The 24,172-nt window shown below is 43.0% G+C and overlaps 1 protein-coding gene across 8 annotated transcripts in view; it reads left to right on the plus strand.

The window, feature by feature from the left end:
- Positions 1 to 24,172, plus strand: part of AK9 (adenylate kinase 9) — a 156,015-nt gene that overhangs the window by 113,096 nt on the left and 18,747 nt on the right. For 6 of the 8 annotated variants that reach the window (XM_054023169.1, XM_054023168.1, XM_054023170.1 and 3 more), the window contains exons 29-32: positions 5,533 to 5,595; positions 6,958 to 7,167; positions 8,883 to 9,101; positions 14,354 to 14,567. In XM_054023169.1, the coding sequence (XP_053879144.1) occupies positions 5,533 to 5,595; positions 6,958 to 7,167; positions 8,883 to 9,101; positions 14,354 to 14,567 (706 nt within the window). The remainder of the gene's footprint in view (positions 1 to 5,532; positions 5,596 to 6,957; positions 7,168 to 8,882; positions 9,102 to 14,353; positions 14,568 to 24,172) is intronic. The other 2 variants (XM_054023172.1, XM_054023176.1) reach the window with 2 other exon arrangements.

Raw genomic sequence — 24,172 nt, forward strand, 5'->3', positions numbered from 1 at the left:
AGCTGACCTCCCCAAATTGGAGAGCCAGAGCTGAGGCTCGGAGAGGGCTGAAGGCAGGGGAGCAGTGAAGGAGCTTACCTCCATGCTGAAGAACTGGAGCCAGATGGCTGGGGGAGAGAAGGGGATACTCCCCAGGTAAGGATGAAGTCCCAGAAGAGAGTTGGCGGTGGTGGGAAGATCCTCTCCGAAGAACAGGGATATACTACAGCTGGAAGAGATGGAGTGACTGTCCTGGCAGAAGGATGGGAGGGGACTGAAGAAGAACCCAGGTGTGGTGGAAAACCCCAGAGTGTGGTATGTGCTATGTTGACAGACTGTCTGTCATGGGATTTTAACAACTATGCACTGGGAGTGGCAGGCAGACTTTGTTTTTTTGACTTTTATTATGAATTATTCGCAGTTTGTTTTTGCAATAAACTGGCCCCTAGGAAGGGTATTATTGAGGCAAGAGAACCCGTTGTGGGGTTCTTAGGGACCTGAGAGGGGAAAAGGGATGTTAACCCCTGTTAGGGTGCCCACCCATAACAGAACATTTGAGGATGAAGGGGAATCATTCACAGTTAGATTATACCATTTAGGCAGATCTCTGCATTGGGGGATGAAGCAGAACTTCATAGTCCTACGGGGAGCACCGGAGGCAAGTAGAACAATTCTGAAGTGGTCAGAGTTATGCTTATACCATCTCCCTCTCAGGCCTTAGTACAGGGGTCTATCCAGAGGAAAAGGGCATAGCTGGGGTTTTCCTTTGCCCTGGAGATCCTGATCTGCTAGAAGTAAAAGTTTTGCTCCAGCAGTTGTCAAAAGTTAGAGCTCTGCTCTAAAAGTCTCATCTTTGAGGTTTGGAGATGCAGTACTGTCAACCTCAAGAAGTCAAAAATCAGGATGTTGGCCCCCAAAATCATGAGATTTTTAAAAAACATCAAATCATGTTATTCTATTCTGTCTTTTGACTTTTTGAGTCTCGTCTGCCAATGAGTGTGTGTGATAATGTCATTGTCAGTGTGATACTTTCAGCTTGAATGCATACAGAAATGCATGCCTTTCCCATGTGTCACAGCTGGAGACTTCGCTTTGGCTCTAATCACCAGAAATAAAGAGAATGGCCATCCATGCCCTATTACTGTCCAGACTCCTTCCCTTCTTAGATTATAAACTTTGAAAAAAGAAGGGCTGAATGTTAAACAGTTTGAGAACCTTGACCTCTTTAGTGCATCATGATTCACACTAGCACATAGAACTTATATTACTTTTCAGGGTCGATAAATTATAGATGTACATAGACTTTAAGGCGAGAAGAGACTATTGTGATCATCTAGTCTGACCTCCTGCACATCGCTGGCCACAGAACATCACCCACCCACTCCTGTAATAGACTCAGAACCTCTGGCTGAGTTACTGAAGTCCTCAAACCATGATTTAAAGACTTCAAGTTACAGAGAATCCACCATTTACGCTTGGGAGGCTGTTCCAGAACTTCACTACTTTGATGGTTAGAAACCTTTGTCCAATTTCAAGCCTAAACTTGTTAATGGCCAGCGTATATCCATTTGTTCTTGTGCTAACATTGACCCTTAACTTAAATAACTCTTCTCCCTCCCTGATATTTATTCCTCTGATGTATTTTTAGAGAACAATCATATTTCCCCCCACAGCCTTCATTTGGTTAGACTAAACAACCCGACCTCCTTAAGTCTCCTTTCGTAAGATAGGTTCTCCATTCCTCTGATTATCCTAGTAGCACTTCTCTGCACCTGTTCCAATTTGCATTCATCTTTCTTAAACATGGGAAACCAGAACTGCCCACAGTATTCCAGATGAGGTCTCACCAGTGCCTTGTATAGTTGTAATAACACTTCCTTATCTCTGCTGGAAATACCTTGCCTGATGCATTCTACAATTGCATTAGCCCTTTTCATGGCTCCCTCATACTGGTAGCTCATAGTCACCCTGTGATCGATCAATACACCCAGGTGTTTCGTCTCTTCCAACTGATATGTCCCCAGCTGCTGGCAAAATTTTTCTTATTACTCCCTAAAGGTGTGACTTTGCACTTTGCACTATAAAATTTCATGACATTTCTAATACTACATGTAACGGGGCGTGGCTCCTGTACCACCTTCTTCCCTGCAGAAACTGCATGGACTCCAATAGTTGTGCCTTCACTATACCCTTTTATTTTAAGTTCCCTCCACCATTTCCACCACAAACCAATGCAACAGTCTGTTTACAGCACCACCTGCGCTTTTTGGCCCTCCCCTCAGAACCTGAGGGGAACAGAGGTCTCCCTCCCCTGAGGCATCCATGTAACTGGGCTAACCCAGCCCTAGTCCCCTCTCCTGCCCTTGGCACTTCCTTCCTGCTTCTTTATCAGCCTTAGGTTGATAGGCTAATTGGCTCCTTATCCTATCCATCCATCCATCCAGTGAGGAGGGCGAGGAGAAAGAAGCATAACTGAAATGCTGAATAGAGAGGAGTGGAATCTAGAGGGAAGGAGGAGACTGGAACTAAGAGCCAGTGAGGGGAACTGGAACATGGAGACACAGGGTGGGAAGAAGGGCGTATAGAGATGAGGAACCAAGGGAGAGCCAAGAAGGGAAACTATGTTGAGGATGGCCTGGAGAGGGTAGGTCCATCAAGGACTCAGGATTCAGGAGATGGGCAGGGAAGTAAGGATCTGTAACCACTAGAACACACTCACCTCAGAACCTACAATAGAACCTGGAATTCCTTAGTTCATAGATTCATAGACTGTAAGGTCAGAAGGGACCATTATGATCATCTAGTCTGACCTCCTGCACAATGCAGGCCACAGAATCTCACCCACCCACTCCTGTATCAAACCTGTGTCTGAGCCATTGAAGTCCTTAAATCATGGTTTAAAGACTTCAAGGTGCAGAAAATCTTCCAGCAAGTGACCCGTGCCCCATGCTGCAGAGGAAGATGGAAAACCCCCAGGGCTTCTGCCAATCTGCCCTGGAGGAAAATTCCTTCCAAACTCCAAATATGGTGATCAGCTAAACCCTGAGCATATGGGCAAGATTCACCAGCCAGACACCCAGGAAAGAATTCTCTGTAGTAACTCAGATCCCACCCCATCTAACATCCCATCACAAGCCATTGGGCATATTTACCACTAGTAGTCAAAGACTAATTAATTGCCAAAATTAGGCTATCCCATTATATCATCCCCTCCATAAACTTATCAAGCTTAGTCTTGAAGCCAGATATATCTTTTGCCCCCACTGCTCCCCTTGGAAGGCTGTTCCAGAACTTCACTTTGAATCCTGCTGACAAAATGTGTGCCTCATCCTCATTAGTTACTCTGTTAGTTCAAGTGGCACATGTCTGTGTTGTGAATCTAAAGATTCTAACCTTGTTAATGAACTATGTGGGAGTCATTATAGTTCCGTATGATGGAATATTTTTTCAGGTTTTTTTTTAATGTAGGAAATTACATACACAAAACTTCATTAAAAGAATGATAAGGTTGCAAAGTCAAGCACTTAAAAGTTAGGAATTAAGATTGACCATTTTTAATTGCATGATCACATACTATTTTTCCCCATTCAGTGCACAGGATGGATGGTGTTCAGAGAATTAATCAGGGTTAAATAGTTAATGAGGCTGTTGTCTGTATAACGCCTGCTTCACTTGTTGTAGAAGTTAGAAGGTGCTTAGCAAGTGAGGCAGGAGATTGCAGGAAGAGGAAATATGGTCTTGTAGTTTAGGCAGTTGAATACTACCCTGCAGCTTCCTCCTCCTCCTTAATGCTGTCTGGGTCTAGCTGGGGAGCATTGAGAGAAACAAAAAAATACTGTCCCTACTCTCCGTTTAGGTGCCCAGCACCACAATGGCCTACAACAGGTGGTAGTCACAATAGCAGGTTAGCTCCCTGCTGCCCTGGATGGCATGCCCATCAGACAGAATCTTTGGAGAATGTAGCAGCCAAAACCTTAAAAAGTTGCTACTGAGCATGTATAGAATGAGCAATAAAAGGCACATCAGACACTTAGCCTGACCCCTTTCAGGTTCTTACTTCAAAGCATGGCAGCACTAGAGCATCTCAACATGAAGGCTGTAAGAACTTTTTCAGCATGGGTGGAACATCTTTTTTCCCTAATCTCGTTCTCATTCTGCATTATCAATATCTGCCTCATTCTGCATTTTTTATAGCTGATCTGTTTTTTTAACACTTTCCCAAAAAACGCAGAATGAGGCAGAGATCCAACATAAAAAATTGCAGCCGGAATTGTTACACTTCTTCAAAGTTATAAGCAACTAAAATCAGGGTCTTAAAATGGGAAATGTTGAGCAAATTTAACTTTACATGATAGAAGAGCTCCACTCTTAATAAATACAGAGGGATAAATCCTGAAGTTCATTCTCATTTTTAGACATGTTGATTCAATGAGAGTTTTGGACTGAGTAAGGAGAATCTGTGGAATTCAGGGTTTGGTCCCAAATTAATAAGATTTTTGGTTCTTATTAGTATGTCAAAAAAGGTGAAATCCACTTTAAGTTCCTTGGATGAGAGGCGTTGCAGAAATTCAAAGTATTGTTATTTTATTAAAAAGCAACAGAGGGTCCTGTGGCACCTTTAAGACTAACAGAAGTATTGGGAGCATAAGCTTTCGTGGGTAAGAACCTCACTTCTTCAGATGCAAGTAATGGAAATCTCCAGAGGCAGGTATAAATCAGTATGGAGATAATGAGGTTAGTTCAATCAGGGAGGGTGAGGTGCTCTGCTAGCAGTTGAGGTGTGAACACCAAGGGAGGAGAAACTGCTTCTGTAGTTGGAAAGCCATTCACAGTCTTTGTTTAATCCTGATCTGATGGTGTCAAATTTGCAAATGAACTGGAGCTCAGCAGTTTCTCTTTGGAGTCTGGTCCTGAAGTTTTTTTGCTGTAAAATGGCTACCTTAACATCTGCTATTGTGTGGCCAGGGAGGTTGAAGTGTTCTCCTACAGGTTTTTGTATATTGCCATTCCTGATATCTGACTTGTGTCCATTTATCCTCTTGCATAGTGACTGTCCAGTTTGGCCAATGTACATAGCAAAGGGGCATTGCTGGCATATGATGGCATATATAACATTGGTGGACGTGCAGGTGAATGAGCCGGTGATGTTGTAGCTGATCTGGTTAGGTCCTGTGATGGTGTTGCTGGTGTAGATATGTGGGCAGAGTTGGCATCGAGGTTTGTTGCATGGGTTGGTTCCTGAGTTAGAGTTGTTATGGTGTGGTGCGTGGTTGCTGGTGAGAATATGCTTAAGGTTGGAGGCATGAAGGTAGGCGTAGCGGTCGGTGTGTTTTCGGTATAGGGTGGTGTTAATGTGGCCATCGCTTATTTGTACAGTGGTGTCTAGGAAGTGGACCTCCCGTGTAGATTGGTCCAGGCTGAGGTTGATGGTGGGGTGGAAGCTGTTGAAATCATGGTGGAATTCTTCCAGGGTCTCCTTCCCATGGGTCCAGATGATGAAGATGTCATCAATTTTATTACTGTTATTTTATTAAGTCTTTTTTTCACTAATAGGAAGAGAAGATTGCCAAAAGAAGGGCAGAACTTTTAGCAGAGCAAGCCAAAAAGAAAGAGGAGGTAAGAATAATATAATGGAAAAAAATTAAAAATGGAAATATTTGATTTGGTCTGTGTTAGGAATATCTAAAATGTCTATGATTATAATATCTAAGTTTTATTTAGAGTAACATGCAGTAGCAATACTATAACTGAAGTTATCAGAAACCTCTCTTTTTCCATTATAATTTAATCAGATATTTAAGGCATTTTACTATTGATTGGGAACAAAGCTACATATTGGAGACTGTCCACAGAATATTTATAACTATGTTTTAAATTACTTGTAAACATGAACTCCTATTCAGCAAGGTACTTAAGCACATGCCTATCTTTGAGCACATGAATAGTCCCATTAAATTCAGGTGAGGCACATTTTAAGCATCTTGTTGAATTGAGGCCATGGTTACTCTGAAACATGAAGTTATCATACTCAACTCAGTTACAAAATGTACTAGCGCTATATTCAAACTCTTTGCCTCCTCCTGGGTATTCTCAGGTATGGTGTCAGCTAACAAGCTTGTTTGTAATAAGACCCTGTCAAAACTGCAATAGCAAAGCATGCTAGCTACAGTGCATTAGAAAACAGTAATTAAAACACATTTCTGTTATGTCAACAGAACTGCACTCTACAACTGCATTCAAGCCGTGATACAGTGCTTTTCTGTGTTTTCTTTCCAAATATTAATCTAAAAGTTACTTATTTACATTTTTTAATTAAGACTTCCATTTTCCAAAAAATAAATTGGAGTTTTAGTTGTTCAGTTCATGTCATTGTTTATTAAGCTCATTATTAAAGGCATTTATGGTATTCTTCAGAAGTTTGTTTTTTTCAGCATTCCCAACTGTGCTCCCAGATTCAATGAACTTCTTCCCACTACCAAAATAACTAGTTACAATGATAAACAATGACAAGTGGCAAGGAGATGTGGAAGGGTGTAAAAATACTTAGGTTTTTAGTTTTTAATAAATATTTTCTGATAAGTCTGCTCTTCGATTTCAGCAGCTTTTATAGATAAATACTGTATCTGGTTAAACCAGAAGCTTTATTTGAAACTCAATTACTGTAAGTTGGTTAACATTTATGAATAGTAATTTGAATTTGATTCAAAAAATTCACAACAAAATCATAACAAAACATGAAGCTATTGCTGAAAATAAGTCTTCCTCAGAAGCAAACTTTTTAACTTCTCTATTTAAGCTGGTGTGTCTAAGTGAAATAGTGTACTCTTTCCCCACCTCTGCAAATCATCTTTGCAAATTATTTATAAGCTAAAACAGTGGACAAAAAAGGGGAAAGTGTGTGAGAGAAAATAATATTAGTTTCTTTCTTCTGAACTTCTGTACAGTAGGCATGAAACAGTTGAACATTTTATACTTTAGGCTGCAGCATATAGGGAAGAGGAGGAGGCTAGTGACGAAGAGGATGAAGATGAAGAAGAAGATATTGAAATGATTCTTGAAGAAGAGTTCCCAAAAGAGGAAGAGGTAGATGAGGAGGAGGAAGAGCAGGAGGCTGATGCTGCTGATCGCATGAAAAATGAAATTACAGAAAAGTATGAAACAGATAGTAATAATTTACAAGGAGTACAGGTACTTTCTTCATTATCTACTTTATCAAATAACATGGCATGAGGCAAGAAGTGCTTCCAGTTTTATAGTTGATTTAATTTAGTTGTCAGATTTCAAAGTTATAGTATTTGAGATCTTTGTTTCCTTTTTATGAGCTAATTAATGCAGGAGGACAGACTAGATGATCATAATGGCCCCTTCTGGCTGTCAAATCTATGTCATGGTTATGGGGTTGATTGCAACTCTGTCCCCTTTCTGAGTGTAAGATAACTTTGCAGGATGACAGTTAAAAAAACAACATATTATTCTTGTAAAAAAATACAATACCAAATCAGTGAGAGAGAATCAAAATTGAACCTTTTAATGTCTTTTATGCAGCAACATGTTTAGACTCCTTCAAGTACAATAAAAGGCTCCAGGTGGAGCTAATGGAATACTACCTGTTTTTGGAAGGTAGTATTTTTACAGCTCCACATTCCTCTCCCATTCTCACCACTGAAGTTTAGGAGTACATTATTTGTTTTATTAGTATTTTGATGACTAAGTTGGTCAAAAAGGAAAAAGCAGATGAGAATGTTGGTAATTATTGTTTCAAGAGGTGCATAGGCATCTGCTATTGGAGAGGTGGTTTGTGTTTTAGAATTTTGTGCTGCATAGCACCCTGCCTATGATGGATTGAAGCAAAGACTCCAGAATGTAGATCTACATAAATAGTAAATTTAAGAGCCACAATTACAGGTTAGTATTTTCCCCTTACTGTATCTAACTCTCATTTTAACTTACTCAAAATTTATTTTCTCATTATTATTGATACCCAAGAATTTTGTCTAAATAGCAGGCTTATTTATTAATAAATAACTTATTCTTCCTATCTTCTTCATTCGTTATTGCTACCACTGGGTACTGTGGCATCTCACTCAATTATGCAATAGTAAATTTTGATATCAAAACACTGGATAGCAGCCTCTCTAAAAGGATCAGACAGATGGAAGAGATTAATTAGAAAACAGACCATTTTTATATTGTAATTAAGTAGCTGAGCTGTAATATGTGAGCAGAGGACTGTGCAATGAATCTGCTGAGGCTCTTTTGACTCCTCAGTGGAAAGCAATTGGGCAGCTAGGAGGAGCAGGTCCCCTGGTATTTGGGAGGACAGTTGGAGGCCTGGTGGCAACTCAGGCTAGGGTTCTGGAGTTCCCTGTGTAAAACTGTCAGGATTCATGTATAGTGTAGATAAGAACATGTTCATAGTATCAATAAACAATCCACCAAACCTGACTCCACTATATCAATTCTGTCAAGAACAGAAACTGACCTGCCGCAGGTCACCAAAATGGACCAGGAGGGACCGGGGAACCATTTTTATGCATAAATAATAGCTAAATAAGCAATGGGGGTCAGGTAAAATAGAAAAAAATACATGACATTTCATTGGTTTTGATAAGAGACCTTTTAAAAGTTCAGCTAAATGGAGTTAGAGTCTTCAAAATTAATGGAAATTATAGTTTTCTGATTTTATTTTAGCATATTGTAATACTGTAATACAAATCTTAATAATGAAAACAGAGGGGCCAGATCTTCAGCTGAAGTCAATTGAGGTACACTGATTTACACTAGCAGAGAATTTAGTTCAAAGATCACTAATAGTTAATGGCAGTTATTATTCACCTCACCCTTCATTACAACATTTGATCATGTTTATGATTTTTGTCATACATTATTCTTTCATTATTCAGGAAGAACTTGAAAGGTTGCTGATACCACAAATCACCATCAATGGAGGGCGAAAACCTCACATTGTACGTTACCAATTGTATAGCAAATTGAAGCATCTAGTAGAAAATCGAGAAAGCATTTTTGAGAAATGTTACCCAATAAGTTTGCCACTTGCACGCAAGATGTTGGTTCTCTCTTATAAACATCCCAGTTCTTTTGGTCAATGGGACCCAATCAAGGTAATGTAATTAAATGGCTGAAGTATACTTTCAGGAAGTAATACTTGCTTGTCTTCTTTATGCCCATATAATTAAGATAAAATATTATGAAAAGCACATCACTGAATATTTTCAATAACCAGCACATACTATTAATAACAAGAATTGGTCAGTTTAGTGTTGTGTTTTGAGCACTGATTAATGATATTTTGTAAGCTTTGTGGGAGCATTGAGCAGATGGAGGTTGGTGAATTAGTACAATCAGAGGTGGAGCTGAGCAAGAAAGAAATGTATGATACACCTCTACCTCGATATAACGCGACCCGATATAACACGAATTCTGATATAATGCAGTAAAGCAGGGCTCTGGGGCGGGGGGGAGGCTGCACACTACGGTGGATCAAAGCAAGTTCGATATAACGCAGTTTAACCTATAACGCAGTAAGATTTTTTGGCTCCTAAGGACAGCGTTCTATCGAGGTAGAGGTGTACTTAGGACCCACGATATAGGATAGCAAACAGGAAGTTCCTACAGCCTTGCAGGAGCAGCAGAGACAAGTAAAAGGGTTTTGGAGTTATGGGTGATTAACACAAAGTTCTGCTGGGTAATGTGTATGTAATTTTGTTGGAATGCTAGAAGTGCATCTTGGTTTTGTGAGTGAGTAAAAAACGAGGGGCAGAGCTGAGCTAAGAAAAGCCCAATGAACAGGAAACAACAACAACAACAAAGAAATTCCTGAAGACGGAAGAGTAGGAAGATACAGTTGGAGGAGTGACAGCTTTGCAAGTGAGAAGAGATTCTTACATATCTGAGTTTCCAAGAGTAAAACTAAGAGAGAGCATGTAAGGAAGAGAACAATTTAACACCTCACACATGAAAAAAAATTCTGTTAGCAGAAAGAAGCAAGTACAAGACTGTCTTTTGATGGAATCAAGATGGTGTGTTGTCAAAGCTGTAGGATGCATGAAGTAGAAGATGATGACAATTATGGAGGAGAAAATAAGGGTGCTTTAGGATCAGATAGAGATGAGTAGAATTAAGGACGCCAAAGTCTTCATATATCAGAAGGTATGAGATATCCCAATTAACGATTAAATTATTATGGATCTGAAGATAAGACAAGACTATGGAGGAGATAATGGTTAAGAATAACAAACTAGAAGGAGGAATGTGAGCACCAGAAGTGGATTAAGGCAGAATCCTAGTATCCTGTGGAGCTAAGGCATGTGGTTTGAAGAGACCTGATGCACTAATGAGAAACCAAGAATCCGAGAAGGGTAGAACATGTAGTATGACAGTCTGTAGCCACCAAAGAGCAGTGTTTCAATATTATCCTCTGCAGATGCATAGCTCAGGAATACAGTGGCATTTCCATTATTGGTAATGGGGCCTAAGTATTACTGAACAGTGTACCCTCTGTCAGTCAGTCCACAGAACAGCACTTGTTTTTAATTCAGATAATTATTCTTTTCTTTGTTCTTACCAGAAATAGAGTAATGTGCTGGACATTAAAATGGGTATAGAATTCTCTCTTATCCCATCTACAACAGTGGTTCCATGGACAGACAGTGTTATGGTAACCCCCTAATGGGACCAAGGAGTCAATGACTTTTGAAACGCTCCCATGATTACCTAAGCCTAGGCCAGATATTGAGGGTTCCGCTCCTTTATTGGTAAAATATCTGATAACCAGGCTCAATCAATTTATTTATCAAAGATAGATCTCAGCACAATACAGAAAGGTTAATACAGTATCAATCTCGAGAACAGTCTTACATCAGTTACATTGTTACTCTGTTCCAAATTCTGAGCTTAATTTTGCTCATATTTATATTCCCTTTGTTTATGACAGATAAAAAATCCACAGATTTTACACATTGTTTCTTATCTGGGGTTTGTGCATAGCATTCCAGATGTCAGTAGACTGCAGAGACATCTATACTACTGTACCTAGCACACAGTCCATATCTGACAAACCTCAACAAAACATATTTCTTCCATCTGACAGATTCTACACATATAAAGAACCAAAGTTACAACAGTTTAACTGCTAGTAGATTTCTACAATAACGCTTAGCATAAATACAAGGCATTTGGGGAGTACAGTTTATAATTATACAACTTAGCCTAAATACAAAGCATTGTGGGAATATATAATATTGGCTAACAGTCCTCCTGCCCCTTTGTCACCTTGATTCATAGCATCAGGACAACACCTTTGACAAATGCACATATGAAGCAGAAGTAAGAGCGTTCATATGGGATATTATTTTACCATAACTTGTGAGCAAAAATACAAAAATAACATCAACAAAATCAAAACTACTTGTAAAACAATCTAAGCCTTAAAGTAATCTTTGTCTATGTATTAGAAATTAATATGTCCAAGCTACCATCATGTAGTAGATCATCTAGAACCTTTTCTATTTTGTGCATGTCACTGCTAATCTGAATTATGTGAGTGTCTTTTTGAATCAATAATGTTTTTAAATTTAAGGTTAGTGGATCACTGTGTAAATTAAAAACTGGTATGTATTTCTCAACCTCATGCTGATGATTGGGCTCACTTTGGATAATGGATTTATTGTGGTAGATGGGAACAGGCATAATTGACCCACATGTGTTCATGGGGAGAGAAAAAAAGGCATTCTGGGAGTACAGTTTGTATTTATATAACTTAGCCTAAATACAAAGAATTCTGGAAATATATGATATTGGCTCACACAGATCACCCTCCTTCAGTGTGCTTGTTCTTGGACAAACTTCTGAATAAAAGGTGAGCACTTTTGATGGGGGCATGGACAACATCAGCCCACTTAATGGATGCTGTGCGTCCAATCTGCCCTCAAACTCTGAATAAGGAGCGGGCTTCCCCAATGGGCTTAATCTGCAGCAAGTGAGATTTTGGTTAGGTATTAAGATTAACTTTCTAACTATAAAGTTAGTTAATATCTGGAATAGATTTCCAAGGGAGGTTGTGGAACCCCTATCATTGGAGGTTTTAAAGAACAAATTGGACAAACACCGGTCAGGGATAGTCTAGGTTTACTTGGTCCTGCCTCAGCACAAGGGGCTGGACTTGATAACTTCTTAAGGTCCCTTCCAACGCTACATTTTTATGATTCTTGGGGATATTGGTAGCCCTAACAACCTGCTTGTGTGCTGTCAGCACCCTGCCTCAGTTTGCAACTCTTCTCCACAGCTTAATCAGTTCTGCAGTAGTTTCTCTGCCTCTACCAAATCCAAGGGCTTTGGGTGAGTCTGAGAGTCAAAGAGCCAGCATTTCTGTTTGTCTCTCAGTGCTTGCTCTCTGTGGCACATTTTCCCTCCATTTTCTGGTCTCTCACAGAGAGCCCAGCAGTTTCTTGATAAAAGAATAATATTGTTTTCTCAAGCCTGTGTGTGAGGTTCATATGTCACCTTCTCTGCTCCTTGCTGGCAACATTCCTTCCATTTTTCTTTATGCTGTACTCTTCCTGACACAGCACAGAGAGCTTTGCAAGTGCTTTCAATGATTTGCCTGCACTCCCCTCATTTTCTGTCTGTTGTGTCTCTTATGGCAGCTCCTATATTGCATCACATCTTGAGGCCCTTAACTAGTGTCCCCTCTACTGCCTTTCAGGCTGTCCAGTCTTACTTACATGATAGCTCTGCCTTCCCAACAGTTCTTCCCAGCAAGATGTTTTTTCAGCTTCCTCTAGAATTTGTTCCCAGTGTGAATATCAGATTCCAAATAAACTAACTCATTGTTCTTCCTCTCTGTCTGAATCTCATATCCTCCCTCAGACAAGAGACTTATCTAGAACAGTGTTTTTTAATCTGTGGGTTGCAACATAGTACTGGGTCGCGGCATGTAAGGCGCTAGGTCGCCTTGCTCTGGTCAGCACCGCCAACTGGGATGTTAAAAGTTCTGTTGGCGGTGCTGCCCAGCTAAGGTAGGCTAAAGCCTACCTGTTTCCACACCACGCTGTGCCCCGGAAGTGGCCCACAGCAATCTGGCTTCTAGGCAGGGAGACCACGGGACTCCGTGCACTGCCCCCACCCCAAGCACTGCCTCTGCATTCCCATTGGCTGGTTCCCGGCCAATGGGAACTGATGGGGGGCGGTGCCTGCAGGTGAGAGTTGCGCGGAGCCACTTGCGTGCCTCTGCCTAGGAGCCAGACCTGCTGCTGGCTGCGTCCGGGGCGCAGTGCAGTCCACGGTGCACCCCGGCTGTGCTGCTGAGCCACTGGAGGTAAGTCTGTGCCTGCACCCCAGTTACCTGCCCCAGCCCTGAGTCCCCCCCAAACCCAGAACCTCTCCTGCACTCCAAACCCTCCAGCCCAGAGCCCTGACCCCCTCCTGCACCCCAACCGCCTGCCCCAGCCCTGAGCCCCCCCCCAACCCGGAGCCCCTCCTGCACCCCAAACTCCTCATCCCTGGTCCCAGCCCAGAGTCATGACCCCCTCCTGCACCCCAACCTCCTGCCCCATCCCAGAGCCCCCTCCCACACCCTGAACCCCTCATTCCTGGCCCGACCTCACAGCCCTCACCCCCACACCCCAACCCTCTGCCCCAGCCTGAGCTCCTCCCATACCCCAAACCCCTCATCCCCAACTCTATTGGGTGGTGAGCATCAACAATTTTCTTCAACTGGGTCCCAGGAAAAAAAGTTTGAAAACCGCTGATCTAGAGACTTACTTCACAGGAAGTAAGTGCAAAGAAGCATTCCAAGATATGTGAAGTAGCAATATGCATATGTTCGTGCTTCTTTATGTATTATCATCGGCTGGGACAGTTGCTTCTCAGGATGCCTCCTTTGGGTTCAGGGCCTTACTAGTAATGTGATAAGGTTGGACCTCCTGGGGATACTGCTTGCTACATCCATTGTCTGTCTGTGAATCCACTGTCATAAGAGGGGAGAGGAAAAGATGTATGACAAAGGAGAATTACTTACTGATAATTTTGTTTGTCATAGAGTCCTCTTCTCCCATCCTACATGCCTCCCTCCTCCCCTTTGGATGGTATGCTACTGCTTGTATATTATTATTTCTCTCACTGTCTTGTATACCCTATCATCCTTTCTGCCCCTGGAAGTTTCTCTAGCTCAGGGATGGTGTTCTATCTAAGGCTTATGTAATCCGGGGTAGCGTTTCAGAAATCTTTGCTTCCTTCCAGTAAGTATTTCTATTAACTCTGTGTCCATGAATCCACTATTGTAGGATGGGTGAAGAGAAGACTGAGAAACAGAAGTATCAGTAAGTAACTTTTCCCCATTTTGTATATGTTACAGCTAAGTGAAGGAGATGTAATCAAGCCTTTCCAAAACCAACAGACTCCAAGCTTGCCTGTAATCCACCGACAATATATTTATTTCTTTTCAAGTAAAGAAAATAAAGAAAAATTTATGAAAAATCCTATTAAATTTATCCGTCAGCCAAAACCCAAGCCGTCTGTGCCAGTTAAGATAGCAATTGTGGGACCTCCAAAATCTGGGAAAACTACAGGTAAGGTCCAGTATTTTCAAAGGGTAGGAGCTTCCATTATAAATGTGGTTGTGTCTCTCATAATCATGTTAGCAAGAAATTACAAACAAGTCACTAAAATTATTGCTGTTGCCATGCATAGAATGCTGCAGTTAGTTTTCCCACTATCCTATTTATCAGCCAGAAATATCTGTGTTCACCATCTCAACCCTGTCCCCTGTCCTCAGGAAGAAAGAATATTCTTGTGGTTAAGCCTTGGACTGGCACTTGGAAGATATGGGTTCAGTTCTGTTCCTAGTGCTGACAGACATCCTGTGCTAAGTGACTCTAGCAAGTCACTTAATCTCCTGTGCCTCAGTTCCAGTGTTGATTTTGTGTCCTATCCCTTTCCATCCACTCCTTGTCTGTTTAGATTGTAAGGTCTTCAGAACAAGTGCTGTTTTTATAGTGCCTAGCATAAGCAGTTCCGATGTTGGTTGAGACCTGTAGGTGCCACTGTAGTACATATAATAATACTCCTTATGTCTCTTACACTGAGAAATCCAATCACTGATGCAATGGGAGGAGTCTCAGGCTCATATAATATAGTGCTTCCATTATATATCTGGGTACACAATAAAACAGAAACAGCTAGTGTAAAACTCCCCATTTGCCACTGGGAAATACCATGTTCACTGTTCCCACCTCTCATATAAAAATAGTAATTGTCAGTGCAGCCGAGTATCAGCCATCATACTTCTGGAGAGGTAAACAGGGAACAGAAATGCAATATGAGGCTCTGTATTGGGTGTTCTTTCTGCCCTTCCAATACAAGCAGTTAGATTTCTTAATGTTAGGGCTGCTCTTTAATATGTGACTAGCACAGGCAACTTTCATGATTATTTGGAAAAAATATAGAAAGTCAAAGATTCCAAGGAACCCCCTGACAGACACTCATCTCTGCTTTAGTCATACAATTGTATGATTCTAATGCTTGCTTGTATAATATTTTTTCATTGGTGTTTTAAAGATATGGGGCTAGTTTCACCTGTCCACTCTAGTTGCTTTACTAGTAAACAGTTTCTTTGCAACCAGTGCAATTAAAAGGAAAAAATAATACAATTAATTCTTCTTCAAGTGAAGGTGCCTATGTATGTTCCGCTTGAGGTGCACATGTGCTCCACATGCCTGAGACCAGAAGATTTTTGTTGACAGTGTCATTGGTCTGCATCTGTGCCCTTCTCCTCTCTATGCTCTGAACTTAGGGCATAAGATATCATGCAAGCTAGGCTTCTCCAGTTCCTTTCTATCACCCTTAGTCTGAGACACAACCTATTTAGTGGCTGCAGCATTAGCTAGCATTCTTGTTCAAAAACTGTAGTTAGTTGTACATAGTTTTAAAACCTGTTTTTAGATAGTTTCCAGTAGTTTTTAGACACGCCCAAAAAACTTCCCCTGTACACTGTAATACAGCTTTAGCATTCCATCACACAGTAACTGCTACAGTGCTCCTAATGTACTGCTATAATGTACAGCCAGTAGGTGGCGCTGTGTATAACATACCTTACCTGAGCTGGCAACAGGCATAGCTGGGAATGTGTTAAAAGTATCTGAAAAAGAACACATCTTTTGTGTCCGTTTCCATGATGGAAGTTCTGTAGCCAGTCCAAATCTGGTATTTAATCCTGACCTGCTAGCAGCAGCCCTGCAACCTACTATCTACGAGGAATATACGACAAACACTCTTAAAAGAAATGTGAGATATACCCGTCTCTAAAGGGCTGGTCTGCACTGGGGTGGGGCATCGATCTAAGATACGCAATTTCAGCTACGAGAATAGCGTAGCTGAAGTCGATGTATCTTAGATCGATTTACCTCGGGTCCTCACGGCACGGGATCGACGGCCACAGCTCCCCCGTCAACTCCGCTTCCGCCTCTCGCTCTGGTGGAGTTCCGGAGTCGATGGGGAGCGCGTTTGGGGATCGATTTATCGCGTCTAGATGAGATGCAATAAATCGATCCCCGATAGATCGATTACTACCCGCCGATCCGGCGGATAGTGAAGACGTAAGTCTTCATCCATAAAGAAGACTTCCTCTCCAACACCCTCTAAGTCATGTGGACTCCGCACCCCATTACAGGAGTGTCAGTAGCTTACAAGGAGCTGATTTCCACACACCATTGGTTCACCATTGACTCATACCATTGACCAATCAAGGCATAATAAAACCACCAGTACCACCCATCAATATAAAAGCCTCCTTTTCTGCAGCCCAGCATCTCCCCAATTCTAGACATCTGGGCTTCTCCCCTCCAATCTGCAGCTCATGCAAACAGATCAAAAACTTGGTGCCACATGCCCTGGCTACCCTGCCTTTGTTCCCACTTGCCGCCAGATTCTCTGTCTCTGGCTGCAGTCAGTTGGCAGTTACACTGTTCCTGCTCCTTTTATTTCTACTTTTATTTTTTCATTTTTTTTTCAGGCACTGGTGAGCTTCTTTTCTCCTCCCTGGGTCAGGCTTAAGCTTAAGTTTAATTCACCCTGAGACTCTGCTGCAGCATCTCCCTGCTGGCTCCTCTGCCCCTATCCATGCATGGTAGAGAGGCCAAAAAAGCACCAGATCAAATCCAAGCAGTGCTCTATTTGTGAGGCACCTTCCTGGGTTCAGAAGACAATAAGCTGTGCCCAGGCTGCACCCAGCTAGCTGACCCTAACTCTGTTAGTTCTTGCGGCTAGGAGTTGGACAGGCATATGGAATCCCCTACCCACCAAAGCAGCCATAATTCCAGTGTGGAAAAAATGGACCAGGAAGCACAGGGCAGAGCAGGGAAAGTCTCTGAAGATGAGGAAAACTCCAGGCAGCTGACTCAAGGAGTAAGTCCCAGAGGATCACTGTAGAACAAAGAGGGGAGGCTTGTGGGACCACAGATCCTCACCCCTCTGTGTCATAAAGTGGGTTCTGAATGCCCTTGGTAAAGAAGCAGGACTCTTAAAGGGCCCCCCCTTCCCAGTTCAATCAGAAAGACTCTAGTAATGAGTCCCTTCCCCCCTCAGCCTCTTGGGGGAATGGAACCCAGCATGGGAGGACTCAGAGGGAGAACTTTCCAGAGGACTTCAGGCACTATGGAAGGCAAACTGCAAAAAGTATCTCCAAAGTGTCAGGGAGCTCCTACTCCTGCAAAGACGCAAAAAGAGTAAAGAAATATAAAAAGGAAAAAAGGGGAAATAAAAGCACAGAAAATCCAGGAGGTAAAAAGTCCTTGGATGCCTCTTCCTCCTCCCCCTACTTCATTGAGGGCAAATCTACAGTACAGTTCTATATCGGTGCAGCTGTACTGATGCAGCTGTACCACCGTAGCGTGTCTGGTGAAGACATACTAAGCTGATGGGAGAGTGCTCTCTGGTCAGCATAATTACTCCTCAGCGAGAAGTGTAAGCTACATCAGCAGGAGAGCATCTCCTGCCAACATAGCACAGATATGGACAGTGTGAAACTTGCATCGCTTGGGGGGGGGGGAAGAGTTTCATACCCCTGAGCAACATGAGTTAAATCAACTTAACCGGTAGTGTAGACCTGTCCTGAGGAAGGTGAGGTATCAGACTCTGACTACAAACAGGACCAGGGGAAAACACAATATAGGGTTTTTCCATCCTGAGAAGTTTGAGGCCATGGGCAGAAAGGTTTTCTCCTTGATTCAAGTCCAACCTGAATAGTTTTGTGAGAGAAAGCCTCAGAGTAAATTTCTCTCCTTGAAATTCTCTGCTGAAGCTATGATTTCCCCTGCACTCCTCCTTCCAGTATGTGATCTGGGATGACGGAACAGACTGATATGGGCTAGCACATTAATAAAAATGACCTCTGGTTCTATAAGATACAGGAATCAAAGCCCCCTGTCACTGAGATCCTGCAGGTAGACATGGCTGTAGCATCTCTAGCAAGGGATATGATCATTCCCTCAGAAGCAGAGTTCTACCGTAAGGAACCAACAAATAGAAAATTGGAGGCCACTTTGTAGAAAGATTTTGAGCCCTCCTTGGACAGCCTCAGAGCATCTCTAACAGCTATCTGCTTTGCAAGGGATCTGTCTTCTGACTGGAGGATCTCAGAACCCTAAAGGACAGAGATCATCCTGAATTTGGCTCAATTTTAAATAAAGTTTCCCCAGCAACAGCATTTGTAGCTGATGCCTCAATGGATGCAATGAAGTTCTCAGCTGGCGTTATGACTTCCAGCTTCATAGCCAGGCACCACCTAACGGCTCTAACCCTGGAAGGTGGATACACACTCTAAGAAGATCCCATGCTCGGCCAGATTGAAAGGTTCACTCTTTTTGGAGGGAACAGCTAGACAAGGTAGTGGCTGACAATGCAGCAGAAGCCAAGCAGTCACTCCCATCATCACTAAGTGTTCTCAGGAGGGAATACAGATCTGCCTTCGGACAAAGGTGCTCCTTTCGTCTCTTGTCCTCACAGAGATACCAGTGAAGGGACAACAGATTCTCCAAAGGAAAATCTTGGAGCCAACTTTCATGGAGGAAGCTCTGCACCTCCCAGTACCACTTTATGCCAAAGATTGCATAGGCCTGTGGCCAGGGCTGAAGCTAGGAGGCGGAATTTCCATTTCACAAAGGAATGGTTTGCATCAACCATGAACACATGGTGAGCCAGGGATACTCCCTCAAGTTGCAAGCTCCACCTCATCTGCTCTTCATCCAGTCTCCCATCTCCAACGACCCTGTAAAGTGTGATCTGCTCCAGAACAAAATATCTCATCTTCTGGATATTAGAATGATAGCATTCCCTCAGAAGATAGAGTCCCAGAGTTCTATTTCATATTGTTCAGAAATGCAACAGGGCAATCACAGCCATTCTCAACTTAGAAATTCTCAACAAGTGGAAGGGTATGGTGGGGATTTGTGGTGCCACAAGCCTCCTGGCTTTGTTCTACAGAGGTCCCCTGTGACTTACTCCTGAATCAGCTGGTTGGAGTCCTCTTTGTCTTCAGAGCCTTTCCCTGCTCTGTGCTTCCTGGTCCATTTTTTCCATGTTGGAGTTATGGCTGCTTTGGTGGGTAGGGGATCCCACATGCCTATGTGACTCATAGCCCTGAGAACTGATTGAGTTAGGGTCAGCTGGCGGGGTGCAGCCGGCGGGGTGCAGCCTGGGCACAACTTAGCATCTGCTGAGTCTGGTGAGGCTGCCTTACAAATGGAGCACTGCTTGGATTTGACCTGAGCCAAGACTTCTGAGGTTTGCATGTGGCAGGAAGCATTATTAGCTCAGAACACTCCTGTTCAGCCAGTTCTCTGCCCACAGGATCTTTACAAAGATGGTGGTGGTTACAGCCAGACTCAAGTCACAGGTACCCACCTGTACCCTTTCCTAGATGACATCCTGATCAGAGCTCCATCTCAGGCCACAGTGGAGAGAGCCATAACTCAGGCACTGAATATCCTGGAAGTGCATGGTTTCATCATCAGTCAAGAAAAGTTACTTGATTCCATCGACCAGAATAACTATGGGAGTAGACATAGAAACCTCGATAACAAAAATCTATCCATTACTCTAAACTTCTAGAAAAACCCAGGATCTTATCACCATGTTCCAGAGCTGCAGGAGGCCTACCATAGCACTGTGTCTTCAATTGCTAGGACTTCTCACATCATGTATAGGGATCACTCTATGGCACGATCACACATTAGAAGTCTTCAAGCCTTTATTGTAAAGGTGGGGACCACTCCCCAGAACACATGAAAGATCAAGTGCAGGTTCCAGTGCCAGGGTTCAGCCCCCTAAAATGGTGGTCAGCCCAAGCCAACATTTGCAGAGGCATGCCAGTATGTCTTCCAGATGCTCTACTTCTTACAACTGATGCCAGGCCTCTGGAGCATAGAAGAAATAGCTCACAACATAAACTTTCTAGAGCTGAGAGTGGTCAAGCTGGCTGGAAAATGGTGTCAGACATGTCTAGAGGAGAGCCGCTTCCTGGTTCAGTCTGACAACACGACCACAGTTGCATATGTGAACAACTAAGGGGGAGCAAGGAGCCCCCACTACACATGGAAGCAATGGAAATAATGAGGTGGGCAGGGCAGCTTCTCCTTTTCCTCAGTGGGATCCACATAAAGGGGACTTGAACCAAAAGGCAGACTGGCTCATCAGTTGCAGGATCAACAACTCTAATTGGTACCTGAATCGGGAAGTTTTCAACCTCATTATTCAGATGTTTGGTCACCCTTCAGCCAACCTGTTTCTAAATCATATGAACACAAAGAGACCAAAATACTTCACCAGGGAGATGGACCCCAGATCCATGGGGACCAGATGCTTTATCACAAAGATGGCTGCAGATGGCCATGCTCTCTTCCCACTCCTAGTGAAGTTGGTCCAGAAAATAAAGTGAGAGCAGGCCACAGAAATACTGATACCTCCCCATTGGCTCAGGAGACCTTGGTTTTCTGACTTGATATTACTGAAAATGGAGCCTCCATTTTAGCTTCCATCAGGACCAGGCATTCTCTCACAAGGTCCTTTTTCTCCACCCAGATCTGACCTAGCTTCAATTGGCAGCCTGGCTATTGAGAAAGAAGAACTTGTATCACTGGGCCTGTCCTCAAAAGTCATAAAGACTGCTTTCGTCTGGAAGAATATTGACACAAAGCATATTCCTCTATCTGGTCCAAATTCAGTAGCTGATGCCAAGAGCACAGTGTCAATATCAGAAATCCAGAATCCAACCATTTTGGATTTTCTCCAAAAAGGTATCAATAGATGTCTTCAGCCCAGCACCATAGCACGTCAAGTGTCTATTCTTCATAGCATTTGTAGGATCCACTGGCTCCCTAGCAGAAACCCCCCGGTAACCAGATTTCTTAGAGCAGTCTGGCTATCTAGGCCAGCGGACAGAACATTCTTCCCAAAAGGGGACCTACCACCCATGTTGAGAGCCTTGATAAGTCCCTTTGAACCTCTGACTTCAGGGCCAGCTTTCTACCTGCCTTTCAAAACTTGCTTTCTGATAGCCTCACATCTAGCAGTCAAGTGTCAGAGCTAGTAGCCTTATTTATGAAAGTATGTATTCACGAGAAGTCTGGAATCATTTCTTGCTAAGATGAACTCTTCCTTCCACACTTCCCAAGATGTTGATCTTCCCTTGTTCTGCCCAAGACCACAGCATCGGACTGAAAAAATATGACACACCTTAGATGTCCGGAGAGCTCTCTACCTCAAATCCATGAGAAGGTCAGGAGTCCTATTCATGTCCTTCCATGCAAAATACCAAGGACTCATGAGTTTCCACATTGTCCACTGCTAGATGGATTAGGCTATTCATTGTGGAGGTTTACAAGCCCTTCCTATTCTGGAAGGGATCAAAGTGCAGTCCACAAGAGCCCTAGCAACCTCGTGGAGGGCAGAACAAGCAAGTGCATTCACCTCGGAAATATGCAAAGCGAGCACTTGGTCAACAACTAACACTTCATTATGCACTATAGGGTGGACTTTCTGTCATCTGCAGGGGCCTCCTTTGGCAAGAAGGTGCTGCAGGCAGTGGCTAAGAAATAATATTGCCCTTTGATCAATTCTTTCAAAGTGGGGGTACCTTCTCTGTCTTTCTCCTGGTGATGTCTTCCATAACTCTTTCTATATCTGTTCACTGCTTGCTACTTCCCATATGTCCCAAATTGTGGGAGATACTGGGCTGATAATTTCCTTTCTGGTAGCAGTGTCTTCCACAATCCTACCTACGCTACATGGCTCAAGGGCCAAAGGTCAGATATTATGTGGGATCATTATCATGTGGCCATTTTGTCTACTGTACATAGTTTGTAACCTCTGGAGTATTTGTTGTTAATATTGTTATATAAGTCGTTTTCATAGCTTTGGAATAACTCAGCTGGTGGCAACTAGGAGCAAAGAGAGATGGCCAGGATGTGCCAAATCTTTGATTCACCTGCGTGAGCTGCAGAGTGTGTGTGGGGGGGGGAGTAGCCCAGATGTCTGGAATTGTGGGAGACATTGCTAGCAGAAAGGAAGTTATCAGTAAGAAATGTTCTGTTCCTCCAATGAGCTTGGATACAGTGGGAGAGCTTCACCACCCGATCAGCCCCAACAGAGGCTCCAAGATCTCATGGTGCCCCTCCCTTGCTCATAGGAGGGACTACCCAACTCAGGACCAGCGATACGCTTCTCCATGGAGACTGCCTTATTTTCCCTATGACTCTTCACACTGGCATTACTGGGGTCACACCAGGAGTCAAGACAGGCTTTCCCTTTCAGAGAAGATCCTCAAACCCCTCAGAAGCAATCTAAGGAAGAGGAATACCCTGACCAGGAAGAATTGCTCGTCCCAGTGAGGTTATCATTGTTGTCCCCAGATGGGATGGTTGCACCAGCCTCACTGCCACCATCTAATGACTACAGACCCAGGAGCTCCTCAGAAGGATTTCAGATTCATTCCAGACCACCTGCAGGAAGTATAGGATATACCTCATAAGCTACTGAATGTCCACCAGAACGTTGGTACCAGTAAGGTGGCACTGCCAATTAATGAGGCCATTTTAGAACCAGCCAAGATAATCTGGCATACTCATTTAATTCATTCATTTGTCTGTGAAGGTTGCATTGCTGGTTGCTATCACCTCAGCCAGAAGTATAGGTGAGTTGGGGGCTATACGGCCTTCCATAAGGATAAGGTTTCCTTGAGGCTACATCCTAAGTTTATGTCTAAATTAATTGCAGAATTCCATCTGAACCAGGTCATCCACATATGTGTCTTCTATCTGAAGCTCCAGGCCACCAGAGAGGACAGAAAGCTCCACACTCTGGATGTCCATTGCGCTTTAGCCTTCTATCTACAGAGGATGAAATCCTTCAGAAAATGTCCCAAACTGTTTGTCTCCTTTGCTGAATGCATGAGAGGAGAAGTTATCTCCTCACAGAGACTGTTGAAATGGATATTGGGCTGCATCCTGCTGTGTTATGAGCTGATAGCAACCCTTCCTCCTCAAGGCGTGAAGGCTCACTTGACTAGAGCACAGGCTGCAATGGTAGCTTCATTTTGAAATGTTCCTCTCCTAGAAATTTGCAGTGCAGCACAGCAGCAATGTGGGGCTACATTCATACATTTGAGAGACATTACACTTTGGTTTAGGCCTCTTCGGCAGAGCGGTCCTTCATTCTGTGGTACAACAAAGTTCCTTGTGTCCTCCTCCTTAATGAAAATTGCTTGAGAGTCACTTCAAATGGAATACCATAGGGACCATCACTCAAAGAAGAAAAGAGAGTTACTTACTTTGTACAGTATCTGGACTTCTTTGAGATGTATGATTCCTATCTGTATTTCACTACCCACCCTCCTTTCCCTCTGCTGCAGAGCCTATGGCTATTTGTGGTAGAAAGCTAACTGGAGAGGTGGTCAGCCTGCTCCACCCCTTATGCCCTTGGTTGGGAGCACAAGGAGAAGTAACATCCTGTACCTACTATTCCAATCCTGGCCTTATACTAAGCAGTGACTGCTTTAGTAATGCAGACATTGCTTTTGGGGGTTCAGTGTCAATGTCTGGATTTTAATGCATTTTAAATTATGCATACATGCACAAGCTTGACCTACAATACATTTTTTGAGAAGTCTTGTGTCTTGGCTCTA

This window comes from Malaclemys terrapin, chromosome 3 (assembly GCF_027887155.1).
Source record: "Malaclemys terrapin pileata isolate rMalTer1 chromosome 3, rMalTer1.hap1, whole genome shotgun sequence".
Classification (NCBI taxonomy): Eukaryota; Metazoa; Chordata; order Testudines; family Emydidae; genus Malaclemys; species Malaclemys terrapin.